This window comes from Callospermophilus lateralis, chromosome 11 (genome assembly GCF_048772815.1).
Source record: "Callospermophilus lateralis isolate mCalLat2 chromosome 11, mCalLat2.hap1, whole genome shotgun sequence".
Taxonomy (NCBI): Eukaryota; Metazoa; Chordata; class Mammalia; order Rodentia; family Sciuridae; genus Callospermophilus; species Callospermophilus lateralis.
The window spans coordinates 1,816,467-1,831,406 of NC_135315.1; the positions used below are offsets into that span (position 1 = coordinate 1,816,467).

At 52.4% G+C, this 14,940-nt stretch overlaps 1 protein-coding gene across 2 annotated transcripts in view; it reads right to left on the minus strand.

Moving 5' to 3' along the window:
* Rptor (regulatory associated protein of MTOR complex 1) overlaps window positions 1-14,940 on the minus strand; it is a 337,753-nt gene that overhangs the window by 49,270 nt on the left and 273,543 nt on the right. For both annotated transcript variants that reach the window (XM_076869269.2, XM_076869270.2), the window contains 3 exons: window positions 6,769-6,843; window positions 4,170-4,235; window positions 3,605-3,796 (listed from right to left, as the gene is read on the minus strand). In XM_076869269.2, coding sequence (XP_076725384.2) covers window positions 3,605-3,796; window positions 4,170-4,235; window positions 6,769-6,843 — 333 coding nt within the window. The remainder of the gene's footprint in view (window positions 1-3,604; window positions 3,797-4,169; window positions 4,236-6,768; window positions 6,844-14,940) is intronic.

The following is a 14,940-nucleotide window of genomic DNA, read 5'->3' on the forward strand; positions in this document are numbered from 1 at the left end:
GGGAGAAGCCTGCACGTCAATCCAATCCAGTTCAGATAAGCTCAGCTCAACTCAATTTCACACGTGCTCATTGAACAGTACTCTAAGCCAGAGCTACACTCGTATTGATGGAGCAGAGATGGGGAAGTCCAGGGGAACCAAAGAGGGTCATCAGGGCCCCAGCTTCAGGCACGAGGACCAGGTTGCAGAGGTGGGAGCTACATTTCCTCTGGAGTTGAAAGAACCCCTGGGCACTGTGGAATCTGTGGTTGAACAAGACAGGAAGGGGAAGGGGCTGGACTGGGCTTAGAGGGAAGGGGTAGTATGGGAGACAGCTCTGGAAACACAGTGGAATGGAGGTCGGGGTAGGCTGAGTCCTTGGGGGTCCAGAGGTAATGAGGGGAGCACCCTGGGCTGGCATGGTGTCCAAGGGTCTTGGCTCAGCTTTCCTGCCTCCAATGTCTTGTGATCCTGGGGAAGAAGCCAACCTCATGCTGCCCATTTCCTCATCTCTAACATAGGAGTGGCAGGAAGATTCAAGGAAATAACATGAAAAATCCAAGAATTTCAATAAAAGTTGGTAAGACTTCTGTGGGCCTGAGTAGTCTGTGTGGGGGATCCTGGAAAATGCTCTGGATGCATTTGGAGTCACAGTAGGTAGAATGGGAAGGTCCAGTGGGTCTCAACTCCTGAGCTGTGAGCCCCTGCCACTCAGAGCTCCACAGCACAAACTGAGGTCTCCAGATCCTGAGGAGGCATTTCCCAATCTGCAGATGGGGTGCACTGCAGGTCTGGGGCCGTGCTCCTGAGCCCCCACACCTCACTCTCCTTCCGTCCCACAAGTGGCTCTGTGCCCAACAGGACCATAGCACGGGAGGACAGGGGGATCAGGACTCCTGCCTAAGACAAAGACCAGCATCACCAATAAAAACCAATTCTGGACATTTCAGATGCAGATTTATATACTTCTTGTGTTTTTCCTAATCATACAAAACCTAATCAAAAATAATCTGTGGAAATTAAGGGAAAAGATTGGTGCCATCGCCAGAGACGGGAAGGGCACTGTGGCAGCCTGGGCGTGCTCAAAGGCTGCTTTTGCAGCCCTCAGTGGGCAGGGAGAGTGCTGAGCAGCTGCAGGCCTTCATAGCACGCTGAAGAAGCTGCGTGCTGTCAGCTGCACATGCGCGGCGCACACAGCAGCCCATGCTCCTGGGCGGGCATGCTGGTGCAGAGCTCCCTGGGAAGGAGAGGGGCCACCTCTGTTGGCAGCCAAGGCAGGATCTGGGTCCGAGCAGGCGGTCGAGTGTCTGGAGTAGTGTTTGCCCTCTCACATGGACAGCCAGGCCCTCCTGCTGCTATTCAAGTTTCCTCTCTGGGCAAATTGCCCACCCATAAGATGTCTCACTAAGAGGCTTTGTTCCTCCGAAAGGCAGGTTCTGCTCTCTGATAACACAGGAGGTGAGAGATGATGTTAGGGCTCTCCAAAGCCATAGGGAGACCTGAGACCCAGATGGATGGGCACAGAGCATCCCTGAAACAAGGGCTGGTGTCTTTGGGACAGGTGCCACTGCTCTCGCCAAGAGACTTAGCTCAAGTCCCACTGAGGTGTGAAGTGCACAGAGGGCCGCCACTCAGAACCCTTCAGCAAGCCAAGAGGACAGTGCCCTCCACGCAAACCTGGAACAGTGGCAGTTTCAGTTTAGACCCTGAATCATTGACAACTATGCAGTAATGGTCTTTGACAAACATTGCAGGGTCCCTTGTCCCCATCAAAGTCCAACAAATAGCCTCCAGAGTGAGCCCTGAGGTCACACAGGGGATATTGCCACCCTGTGACAAGGGAGACTGGGCAGCACCAGCAGCTGGCAGGCCTTAGTGAGCTAGGCAGATGGTTGCACCTCTGCGGAGTACCCTCCACATGCAGATCATGGGGTGCACCAGGATCTACCCCAACACTGTCAGCCAACACACACCCGTGCTCTCAGCAGGAGGCCTTCCTTAAGTACCCAAGACGTGAGGGCAGAGTGCTTTATCAGCAACTTGGGGACAGGCAGCTCAGGTGACCAGCATCATGATAAGCAGATGGCCACGCAGCAGGAGAAATCAGGTCAGGTCCTGTGTTCCACCACCCAGAAGGTCCCTGCTCCAAAGCTCCTATTCACTATCCTGCCATCAGGGACTCAGCCACCCTTCCCTAGCCACCTGTGTCATCAGGGCCCACCTCTCCCTGCAGCTGGCCACAATGCATCAGGGTCTACTTCCTGGGGCAGGAGGGCACCAACCAGCAACTGCATGTACCACATCCTAGCTGTGGTGTGACCTGCAGAAATGGAAGCTTTGTTCTGAATGAAAGCGCCATCTGGCCTAAGCGAACCCTGCCAGCCCTGTTCCACAGACAGTACTTGGTGGCCCCTGCCCTGCCCTCTGGGCCTGGTGGGTTTCACAAGTCCTTTCTAAATGGGCTCTGATACTTCAGAGCCACGTTTGGTCTTCATATCTCAGGGGCACTGTTCATATTTATAGGCACTATCCCAGTGATTACATGGTCTGGGGGAATGACACTGGTTTTCCATCTGGTTTGAGTCCATGTGTAGTGGACATGAGGAGGCTGGCCCGTGGGCAGTAGCTCTGGAAAGCCCAGGACTCTGCCCAGGGCCCCATACCACACATGAGAACCAGCCAGGACATCCCATTGGCCTCAGGCTGGGACCACTGATTGGCCTCTGACCACCAGCCCTCAGTTACCACAGGGACCATAGGCCTGGGGAGGCTGTCTTCCTGGCTGCAAGGACACTCAGACCAACTCCCTGGCCACCTATGGCAAGCTTGCCTGGGTCCTCCTTCTCTTCTGGCCTAGTCTTTGAGGGGACATCATGCCCAGCGCCTGCTCCCTCCAGCTCCTCCTCGGCTCTCCACACTTCTAGTATTATGTCACCTTGTTTCTTTGAGAACAAACTGGAAAGTAAATTAAAGATATTTCCCCGAGGATTTATTCCTGAGGACACCTCCCTTTGAGAGGCTTGGAGAACTCATCCCGCCCCCAAGGGCAGTGAGGGCACTGCTAATAGCAGGCTGCCTGCACCAAGCTCTAGCCCCCAGGGACCTACCCTGAGGGCAGCTGGAGCCACCATAGGTGCTAGGTCTCAGTCCATTGGGGGGTCTGGGAGCCTCATGGGCTCCATTCAAGCTGATCCACAGGATGAGGAGGCAGGTGGGGTCCTGGATAGTCTGCCTCCACCCCCATGGCCAGCCAAGGGCTGTGTGGCTGACGTGCATAATGCCTTTGCCTGGGAGCAGGGGCTAGGGGTGGGTGCTGGTCGCAGGCTGCTGCAGCTGAAGCCAGGCCTGGCCCCACAAGGTGCTGCAGTGCAGAGCCTGGCCTGCCCACAGTTGCCCCTTCGACCTCAGAAAGGTTGTCAGTGCATGACTGCACCAAGATCCCAGGGTCCCGCTTGTGTGATTTCCACGTGGCCCTGGAATCTTGGGACATAAGGCCACGCTCTAGCCTGGGAAAGCCTCTGAATTGTTCCAACATGATCTTTCCATAGACAATAGTAGGAACATGGGCAGGAGGCACCCCGACACCCTGGTCTGGCTTAGAGCAACCCACAGGAGGACAACTCACCTCAGGGATAGGGTCAGAAAGGAGGCTGTAGAGCTTCTCGTGGGCACTGTCCCTCACCCCACACCATCTTGCTGAGTCGAAGTTCTGCCAGATCCGCCCCAGGCATATGGCCACCCACTGGCGCAGCAGTGGGTGGGGGTCACTGAGCTGTTCCAGGCAGATGGCAATCAGGTTCCCCTGAAGGCAGGCTTCCTGGACAGGGCAGGACAATATAGACAGGTGATTCTCTGCCTTCAGACTCTGGGCCTGGATGGCAGCACCTGCCATTTCTTGCTCAGTCACAATACAGGATTGTTCCACTTTCCTCATTTTAAACCCCATGGATTCAATCCGCCCCCACAATGGTGAGCTAAATGAAGGGCCGGGCCTCTGCTGATCGTGCACCAGCAGCCCTGGCTGGTGTGCCCTGCTGGCCCACTTTCTGAGGCTGACTGCCAGAAGCACAGTGCCCTCTGCAAACATGGCAGCCTGGCTGAACGTCAGCTCTGTGACATGTGGGGTGAAACAGTCTCCTCTGCCATGCCAGGGGAGGGCTCAGGGGGACTGCAGCCACCGGGACACTCACCTGCCCTGTGGCATAGCTGTTGACGATCACAGCAAGAATGAAAGCCGTCATGGTCCTGTGTTCAGCCTGGAAAACAAAGCCAGCCTTGGTGCACATTGTCCAGGTGGCTCCTGGTTCCCTAGCACAGCAGCACCACCCTGCACATCCTCAGGGTGGCCGAGGCATGGCTGAGAATGAGGGCCACCTTGCTGCTGTTTTCTGACTTGGGACGAGCAAGACCCAGAGGGCAAGAGCAGCTTTGGGCTCACCTGGGTGGGCAGACTGCACCCTTGACCTGTTAGTGCCATGAGCGGGGCCAGGGAAGGCCAGCAGAGAACATCCTAACTTGACTTCATCCCCCTCTGGCTTCCTATGGGATGCTCAACCTCCATTCCCCTCTCTGCCTGTGCTCATCTTCTGCATGGTGCCTTCGCTGGCAGTCTTATGTGAGCTGCACCCCTGCTTGTTGCGGCCCAGTGCCTTGAATCCCGCGCTCTGCATCTCTCCCTCTACCTGGTGGCAACTGACATCCTGCCAGCATGTCTACCACTGCTTCCGCTCCCGCGGCCTGCTCTTCCCTCTGGGCTCTCATGGGCCTGCTGGTGCCTTCTGGGAGTTAGAAGTGGGAAGTGTCACCTCACCACCCAGGGGCTGGCCCTGCAGGTAGCCTTCGGGGGCGGGCGGCTGGCCACTTCCGGAACTTTCCTCCATGCCTCTGACAGTTGCTACTTGGATTAAAGTGTGTCTTGGTGAATTTGTTTTCATTGAGCTTTCAAGGGACTCATTGTGCTTCTGAAATCCAAAATCCCATCTTTCCTCCAGATCTGGCAAGTTCTCAGTCACAGCGTGCCTGACTGTGGCTTCTCCTCTGCCTCACCTCCCCTGGCTCTGGAACGAGATGAGCCACAGTGGACTTGGCGCTGCGTCTCACCCTCTGGGTCTTGCTCCTCCCAGGCCAGTCTTCTCTAACTCACCCACACCACACCCCGTGGCTTCTCCTCCACCATCCACTCCACCTGCTGAGTTCTCAGCGACAACCACGGTCTGTTCTTCTGTTATAGGTTCCACTTTTTACTTTCCCTCAGATCTTCCTATTTATTTTTGAGGACAGGTATGAAGCACAGGGCAGTTTTCTTTGCAGACATAAAACTATTTTGAAAAAACAGCACCTATATCTACCATTGGTGTAGTTAGACAAACTGTCTTGGGCCTTTGCCACTCTCATTTATGCTGACTCAGTCTCTGCAGGGACTCCATGAGCCTCCGTTCCTGGGTGCAGCTCTCCTACTGTGGCCTGGCCAGTTCTCCTTCCTGCTGTACCTGACGGAGGCCTTGAGGGCAAGCCAGCTTCTGGGAGAGTCCCCAGGCCTTGGGCAATAGGTATCTTCCAGCCCCCAGGGGACCCGGGAGTGGCGCTCATGACTTCCTGCTGTGGCGCTCACGCACTTCCCCACAGGCTGAACAGGCCCAAGGTGGTCCTTCTTTTCCTTCTACCCAGACATGGACAAGCGGTCCTTCTCAGAAGCGGGGCAGCTCTGCTTGTCCTTATTAGTGAGGGCACAGGGCACGCCTCGCAGGCTCCTGGAGTGAATGCGGCTGCAGTGCTGTCTGCTCAGGGCCTCGACTTGCACAGGTGCAGGGTCTGTGTGGAGTGTGGTATCCTGGAGGCCCCACCAGGGCTCCATGGGTCTCTCAGTTCTGGCATTTGACAATTTCTTCTCTTTCAAATCTGGCTATACCCTCACACTCTCACGCACTGGAGCTGCGGCCTGTCCACAGCAGCTTAGCCCTTTCTCCTTTGCTAGATTGGTTTTCCTACTTGCTCTGAGTAACGGGAAGGTTTATTCCAGGACTCATGTGAAGTATATCAAACCGCCTGTGGGAATGTTTAGATATGTTACTGAAGTGAAGCACACAAGTACCAATGACCTGCTGTATAACAGTTCTGTACTATTTGTGTTCCTCTCTCTTTTATCATTTAGTTTAGAAAAACAAGTAGAGGGTGAAATTACATACAGAAGTTCCTTTACACAACCAAAGTGACCTGGAAATGATAACATACTTAAATATTCTGGCAAAATTACTTTAAGGAATTATCTGGGGTGTCTATTCTGCCCTCATTCCTATGCTAGGGCTGGAGGTGGGAACAATGACATTGATCTTAAGATGTTATGACAAGTTAGGATATATCATATCCGTGAACATCTAATTTTTTAATAATTTAATAATAAAAATATTTAAAACATAAGCTTCTTCTTTCCTTCTCCTGAGATCCTGCCACACTCCAGGGCTTACGAGGCACCTGAGGCACCTTGTCATAGATGTGAGAGTGCCAGCAGGGCCATCCAGTTGGGTGGATAGGTGCTAGGGAGGGGACAAAGATTTGCCAGTAAAGGGTGACGGGCGCGAGCCCCCCAAGCCCCCTGGGATGCAGGCCAACTTGTTCCCTTAGGGGCAGGAAGGGCACGGCATGTTCAGCTGCCCACACCCCGAACTCCGTAAGCAAGTGGCCACAGCCACCTTGCTCCTCGCTAGAGAGCTGCACAGACACACATGTCGGGGGGAGGGAGGGGACCCAACTCCCAGGACCCTCCAAAAGACAAATGAGGTCGGTTCTTACTGGCATGTATGGGTCAGCCAAGACGGAAAGGAAGTACTTGTGGCCATTGTCCTTCACGAGGTCAGCTTGGCACGACTGGAGGAGAAAGGAGACAGAGGAAGAAGCGTGTGAGTGTAGCTGGGCCCCTGTTTCCCATAAGTACGGCGAGGGATGCATGGAGAGTCTTGCTCCTTGAGAGGTATTTTCCCTTGGGAACAGCTCAGGTATTGTGCATGGATACGCTTCTTGAGCTAAGGGAAAGGGACTAGGCCCAACAAACCTTCAAAGGGCAGCACCTGAGTGCCTCTGGGGAAGCCCTCCGCCATTGGCTATGAGCTGCTGGACAGGCTGCTGTGCTTACAGAGGCTTCCGTCTCCCCAGCCCCCAACCCCCAGACCTGGTCCTGCTGGGTCGTATCCAACACCGGACACCACTTGTTTTGACAGCTTCCCGCCTGCTGAAGCTTTTCAGGGGATTTTGCTTGGACTCATAAAACACAGGGAAAGTCATGCACGCCGATACAATACTTATGGATTTCATCTCATGGTCATGTTTTAACAGGAGCCTCCTAGAGGTCCAAGTCCCTGATCAAAGGCAGAGGTACTCAAAGGTAAGTGCTGGGCCAACTGCCTGGTGCACAAGCGGTTCCAGCTCTCAGGGTCACTGGAACACATGAACATGGCCAGCTGTGGTCATTGTCTGTCACACTTTTGAGGCCTACTACGTGAGCATAGGCCTGCTCCTGGAGACAGGTGTGATCATGTCCCACTCTGCTGCTGGGAGACAAAGGAGTTGACAGCCCACGTACAGGTGACCTGAGCATGCATGACCAGAGCCACAGGAGCTGGGGGTGGGTGGTCTGCAGGAGCTAGCCTGAGGACTGGGCAGGTCCGTCTCAGGGTGGAAGCGAGAGCCGGGAAGGAAAGGGACTGAAGGGAAACAGGCAGAAGCAGCAGGTCACACAGGGCCAGGAGGCATGGAAGGGCTAGTAGGAGCTGAGGCACGAGGGACACGCAGCAGGGCCCCAGGTCCAAGGTCTCCTGCAGTGGCAACAAAGGCTGCCTGGAAGGGGCCAGACTAGAGCTGAGGCTCCCACACGAGGGCCACATCGTGGGGCTGATTCCATGAGGTAAGAGGTGCTGTAGAGGCAGGGGCAGGGGAGCCCACCTCCTGCACTACTGCCTAAAGAGATGGGGGACATTTGGTACGGGGTTCCAGGGTGCGAGCCCTGTGGTCAGTATTGGAGGTGCCTGTGAAACACAAGGGAGCCATTGAGCAGAAGGTAGACACAGACCTGAAGCTTGGAGTGGGACCAGAGTCGAGTTGCAGGGGCACTGGTGGAAGCTGAAGACCCCCAAGGGGAGGGTGTGCTACAGGGTGGAGGGCAAGAATGAGGCCTGGGGATGGAGGAGATGGGTGACCGGGAGGAAAGAGGCTTCCTGCCGTACCAGGCACGCAGCTTCCTGGGTGATGCAGAGGAAGCAGCCTGGCTCAGAGGCTGGTTGGAGTTGGTAGCCCAACCTCCACATGGGACTGGCTGATTTGGGGGACATTTTGCAACTGCTGGTTCTTCGTAGGAATGAAATGATCATGCTTTGGACATTCAGGGGTTGAGGATAATGTCTCAGGAGGCTCCAGGCCCATGGAGCTGAGGAAGAGAGGAAAGGGGGCAGGATCTGAAACAGAACCCAGGTAGAAGGCCAGGCTCTCCTGCTTGCCAGCTAGGTTTCAGGAACCTGTGTTCAGATGGTGCGAAGACCAAGTAACATGTAAGAGCCGTGAAAACATTGTCATATGGCACAGAGGTGAGGAATGCCATTATTCTTGGAGAGGAAGGGACCTGTGAAGCACGGACAAGATGTTAAGTGGTCAGCCTGGCATGACTGGGGGTCCAGGGTCTATATGCAGGAAAATCCATTAGCACATTAAGGATAATGCGCCTACAGAGCGAGATGCACTTCACCAGCTCCCAGAGGCTCTGCTCTTGAGGACACAGGGAGTGCCCCTTTCCTCAGGATCCCTTCTCACAGAGGAAGAATGGCTTTGCAGGTGGAATCTGCTGGCAACTGCAGCCCAGAAGCTCTCTGCCCATCCCATTCGTCAGCATGCTATTATAATGAGGAGTTCTCTGGGCAGCAATAAACTGATGAGGTGGGACACTGGCCTCCTTCTGCTGAGATGGGAATTAGGCAGGCTGGAGAGGGGGCGTGGGCGCCGGCTGCTGCTTTTAACCTGAGTGAGGAAGCCAATTAAGCCTGCAGTTTTTAGGAAACAAGAGATTCCTCGCCTTGACTGAGGCTTCTGACAAGACTAAAGCGCATGGACTTGTCCTCCCTGTAAATGCCCTGCCCGAGGGCAGGAGTGAGTGGCAGATGTCCTCAGCAATGGGAAAACCTTCTGAGAAAGGAGCTGCTTTTCTGTGTGGCAACCAGAAGACTGAGAGATCAAATCAGAGCCCACCCGTGGATGTATAGCACCTTAACCATGTCTTTTTTTTTTTGAGAGAGAGAGAGAGAGAGAAAGAGAGAGAGAGAGAATTTTTAATATTTATTTTTTTTAGTTTTCGGCGGACACAACATCTTTATTTGTATGTGGTGCTGAGGATCAAACTCAGTGCCGCACGCATGCCAGGTGAGTGCACTACCGCTTGAGCCACATCCCCAGCCTCGTTAACCATGTCTTGCTGAAGAGTGATGACGCATCACTAAGGCCGAACGTACTAATTTTGAATCAGCCTCTGGAGCCAGGGAACCTGAGACGCCAGTTTCACGTGAACAGTAACTCCAGATCTGGGCCTGGTGATGATGAGGTGCCTATTAAACGTTCTCCCCCTGGATGAGGCTGTTACACGGTGAAGCAGTCAGCAGTAATGATACTTTCAGACATCCACCTTCAATTTCAGTGCTCAGCAGGTATCATTTAATCTTGGTTTATAACACTCAAAATTCTGTGCCCCTTCCCCAGTGACACCTGCCAAAGGGGCAGGGTGCAGCCTCCTATGGCCTGTTAGCTCTGCCAGTGACTGCCAGGTAGGAGAGAGACATAAATGGCAGGAGCAGGGGTTTAGGGAGATAATGCTATAGACCAGGCATACTGTACTAACCACCCCCACCCAATGCTTTCTTTTAAAAAGCAATTTACTTAAGGTCACTCTGGCCCTGCCTGGCTCAAGTCAATAGCACATGCTACACTTTCAGCAAAAAACTATTATCTGTAGGAGGAATGCTGGCCCAAAGCTCCTCCTTACTGATAAGAAGAACAATGAAGGGGAGGGGGACTTCTGTGACCTTCACACAGACCACTGGCCACAAAATCTCTAAGAACAATGTATAGGCAAAGGTGACCCAGAACTGCCTTTGAATCTTTTTTGTGTGTTTGCTGGGGATTGGACCCAGGGGCGCTCAAACACATCCCCAGCCCTTTTTATTTTTTATTTTGAGACAGAGTCTCACTAAGTTGTTCAGGGCCTTGAAAAATTGCTGAGGCTGGCCTTGAGCTCGGGATCCTCCTCCTGAGCTGCTGGGGACCCTGTGATGGGGAAAGGCCCCACCTCCATGGGCTCTGCTTGGGTGCCTCTGGGAACAACCCTGCACAGTGTGACTTGGAATGCGGTGCAATGCTTCCAGTCAGAATTTGAGAGGTGGAGCTGGGTGGGACTCTCTGGAACCTCCCTGGGGGAACGGAAGGGCACTAGTGGAAGTGGGGATGTGTCCCTGTCCTTCTGAGGACCCACTTTTCCCCTTGACTGTGTCCCTTTCCCCCTTCCCTTTCCCTTCTAGTAGATAGACTCCTGACTACTATTCTACAGGCCTCGACTGAAACCCTTCCTGTGGACTGGCAAAGAACTGTGCTCTCAGACTCCATGGTGGCTCAGCCCCACAGATGGGTCTGGCCCTGCAGCAGTGCCAAGGGCCTCATTAAACTGAAAGGAATGCAAGGCTTCAAACTACAAGGGCAGGTGAGACAGTCAGGTGCTGCGCCTTGAACAAGCACAGGCTGGTGGAGAGGGTCCGGCCCAGCCAAGGCAGGGCTCTAGCTGCCACGCGTCAGCAGGCAGCACCTCCCAGGCTCTGCCGTGCTGTCTGCGCTCTCCCGAGATCAAGCACGGCTATGACATATTAAGGCCAGAGTGAGAAGAAGTGGGAGCAGAGGAAAGAGTAGAAAAAGGAATGGTTTCTCAGCAACCCTGCCCCACCACACTGAAACCAACCCTGCTCCTTTGGGTCTCGGTGCATTAGGATTTCAGGAATTAGGACATGCAGGCAAACACAGGAGGACTGGTGGCAGGAGCTTGAGAACAGACCTAGCAAAGGAGCAAAGAGTAGGAGGAAGCCCAGTCCAGGCACTGGGCCCTGCAGGTGACCAGGGAACCAGGGAACACTTGTAGGCTTCCCTCCAAAGGATCTGGCAAGAGAAGCATGGGGAAAAGAGCCTGCTTCAACTCTCCTTCTTACAGAGGATGGGACAGCAGGAAACCTGGAATTGACACAGACCAACAGGCAGCCATGCCTAACGAGTGGAGCATGACGGCAGCGTGAAGACGCGGGGAGCCTGGAGTGTGGGACTCGGGACCAGGCACGGCCCTCGGGGAAGAGAGTTCACTGTTGCCCCCAGGAAGGACCTGCAGCCTACAAGGTAAGGAAGTTCCCAGCAAGAGGAGAGCCCTGCAGGGTGAGCCCCTGGGGGGCTGCGCCCGGAGCCTGGAAGACAGAGTGGCTTTGCGCTCTCAGGTCGTTAAGCCAGTGGGCCCAGCAACAGTAACAGGTGCTAGGGGTTCTGCTTACTGCTCACCAGGCTCACTGCTGGTCACAGACTCAGCAGGACACCTACCAGGAACGGAAGACACCCTCCTCCTCACCTCAGCCCCCAGGTTCCCTCTCTCCAAGCACAGACACGGACACTCCCATTTTCCAGAAGTGGCCAATAACTTCAGATACTGAGAAGCCCTTTGGCTGCCCTCTCCTACATGCCATCCAGGGTAGACATCGACGTGGAGCGAGACGACGGTGCGGCAGCTGACAGTGTGCCAAAGTCACTCCTATGTGCACAGACTTTTGTGCTTTAGGTCTGTTTTGGACACATTATAAGATGTGATACTTTCAAGGTTAAAAAATCAAAATGATAGAAAGGCATTGATGAAGCTTCCACTCTCCCTGGCCCTGTCTACTTCCTCTGCCACTATACATGATCAGAATTAAGTTTCCTATTTATTCCTCTAATTAAAAATAATTTTTTTTTTTTTTTAGTATTGAGGATTGAACCCAGAGGTACTCTAACACTGGGCTACCTCCCCAGTCCTTTGTTTTGAGACTAAGTTGGTGAGGCTGGCCTCAAACTTGGAAACCTCCTGCCTCAGCCTCCCAAGTTGCTGGGATTACCATGTAACGGTGTGCCACACTACAACTAGCAGATGTTTTTCTTTTTTTTTTTAAACTTTTTAATATTTATTTTTTAGTTCTTGGCGGACACAACATCTTTGTTTGTATGTGGTGCTGAGGATCGAACTCGGGCCGCACGCATGCCAGGTTAGCGCGCTACCGCTTGAGCCACATCCCCAGCCCCAAATGTTTTTCTTTATAGAATGTAAACATGGATATATATACATGGCAACCCTTTTCTTAAATAAAAGGACCTACCACATCCAGGTTCTGTGCCTTGCTTCTCTTTCTTTTTGAAATTTTAATTGGACCTGTGATGACATACTCATGGGGTGCAGTGTGGCAGTCATACATGTTACCTGCCTTCCACAGCTGACAATGCACCCATCCTGGGAGTGTGCCACTCGGCTTATGTGATATTTCCCTCCAGGTAGCCTTCTTACTTGAATGCAGTCAGGTTTGCTACTTTTCAAAGACATCTAGGTTGAGTCTCGGCTTTCATCACTTGAAGGTTAAAACAGAATTTGTCTAGGCTGGGGCTGTAGCTCAGTGGCAGAGCGCTTGCCTAGCATGTGTGAGGCACTGGGTTCAATCTTCAGCGCCACATAAAAATTAACAAATAAAATAAAAGCATTCTTTTTACCTGCAAATACCAAAACAAACAAAAAAACAACCCCCAAACCAGAATTTGTCTGGTGTTAGGTTTGGCCCCCCCAAAGCTCTTGTGTTAATAATGCAGGGATGTTCAGAGGTAAAGATTAGATTATGAGAGCTGTGACCTACTCAGTCCAATCTAGTTTAAATGGACTGACTGGTGGTATCTGTGGGCAGGTGGGGTACAGCTGAAGGAGGTGAGTCACTGGAGTGTACCCTGGAAGGGTGCACCTTGTGGGCCCACCCACAACCACCCCCAGCCCCACTGCCTTTCCAGGTTGCCATGGACTGAGCATACTCTTCTGTCATGATGTTCTGTCCTACCTTGGACCCAGAGCAATGGAACTGGCCCACCAGAGGCTAAATTACTAAAATCATGAGCTTAAAATAAACTTTTCCTCTTCTAAGTTGTTCTTGTCAGGCATTTTGGTCACAGTGATGTAAAGGTGACTAACACAGAAATTGGTACTGAGAAGTGAGGTTGTTGCTATGACTAACCTAACCATGTGGTTCAAAATCCTTTGCAGCTGGCCTGTAGGAGCAGTTCGGAAAAGTTTGGAGATACAGGCTAGAGAGGTCTTAAAATGTAAGCAGAGCTTAATATGTGGTTTTGATGGGAGCTCAAAAGACCAGAATGAGAATAGGAATGTATACAATAAAGACTATGCTCATGAGGATTCAGAGGAAAATGAAGATTATTGGAAATTGGACTAAAGGCCATTTGTGTTATATTCTGGCAAAGAACTCTGCTACATTTTACCCATGTCCTGAGACTTTGTTTGAAGCTGAATTTAAAAGTGATGAACTCATTAACCTGGTGGAGGAAATCTCAAGGCAGCATAAGCAGTCAGCCAGTAGCATGGATTTTGCTGGTAGCAAAATCATACCCATTGCAGGCTCAAAGGGAAGAAGGAAGGATTCCTTTGAGAAGAGACTGTGGGGGTGTGCTGCTTGCACAAGGGAGCCTAGGAAATTATTTCACTGTGCTTAGTTGCCTAGGCACACAGACACCACTATATTTCTGATCCCAGGGAGCCCAAGTATTGCATAGACTGATGGCAGACCTTGGCAATACCCACATAGTGCTGGTTCTGCAGGAACGCAGGATGCTGGAGTTAAGGGGTTGTGGAGCATTCAAAGGAAGACCTGGGAAGCCAGGCAAAGTGTAGCAGGGTCAGAATCTCTGCGGGCTGCCCGAGTGCGCGACGCATGAAACTGTGAAGGTGGAGCCGAAGCTGGAATGGAAACCCTAGGAATTAAGCGATGCTAGTAATGTGCACTGTCTGCCACAGAACCTGCTGGCTGTGGAGAGAGTCAGGCTAAGAGAGGCCATGAGGGTAAGGCCAAAGAGGTGGGGCAGCCCTACCCCTGCAGAGCATGTCCTGCAGCCACTTGTCCTAGATGCTGTACAAGGAGTCTGCCCAGATGGGTTCAGTCTTGTTTTGGTCTCATCTCTTCTTTCTGCACCCTTATAACTGTGATTTGGAATGGGAATGTGTACTCTGTGCCACTCCATATTGCATATACGTAACTTGCTTTTGATAAGTGCTCAAAGCCAAGAATTTATCTCGAGTCTCCGATGAGATTTTGGACTTGGACTCCTGGGCAAAGCTGTGCTGGGACTGTGGGACTCTTGGAGAAGGACTAAATGCATTTTGCACTGTGAGATGGACATAAGCTTTTGAGGCCAAAGATGGAATGTTATGGTTTGGATGTGAGGTGTCTCCTCAAACCTCCTACATAAATACAGAAATATTCGGAGGTGAAATGATTAGATCTTGAGAGCTGTGACCTAATCAGTCCATCCTAGTTTGAATGGATTAACTGGGAGGCAACTATGGGTGGGTGGGGTATAGCTGGAGGAGGTGAGTCACTAAGTGAATGCAGCCAGTTTTTTTACTTTTCAAAGACATCTAGGCTGAGTCTTGGGTCTCCAGGATGCATCTTCTCTGTGGCCCTTCCCTATCCCCAGTTTCCTGTCTACCCAACTTTTCTCCATGCCCTTTTGCCGTAATATTCTGCCTAACCTTGGTCCCAATGGAGTTGGTCCACCGTGGACCAAATCTCTGGAATAGTAAGCTCAAAATAAATGTTCCCTCTTATAAGTTGTTCTTGTCAGGCACTTTGATCACAGCAATGAAAAAGCTAACACATCTGGGTT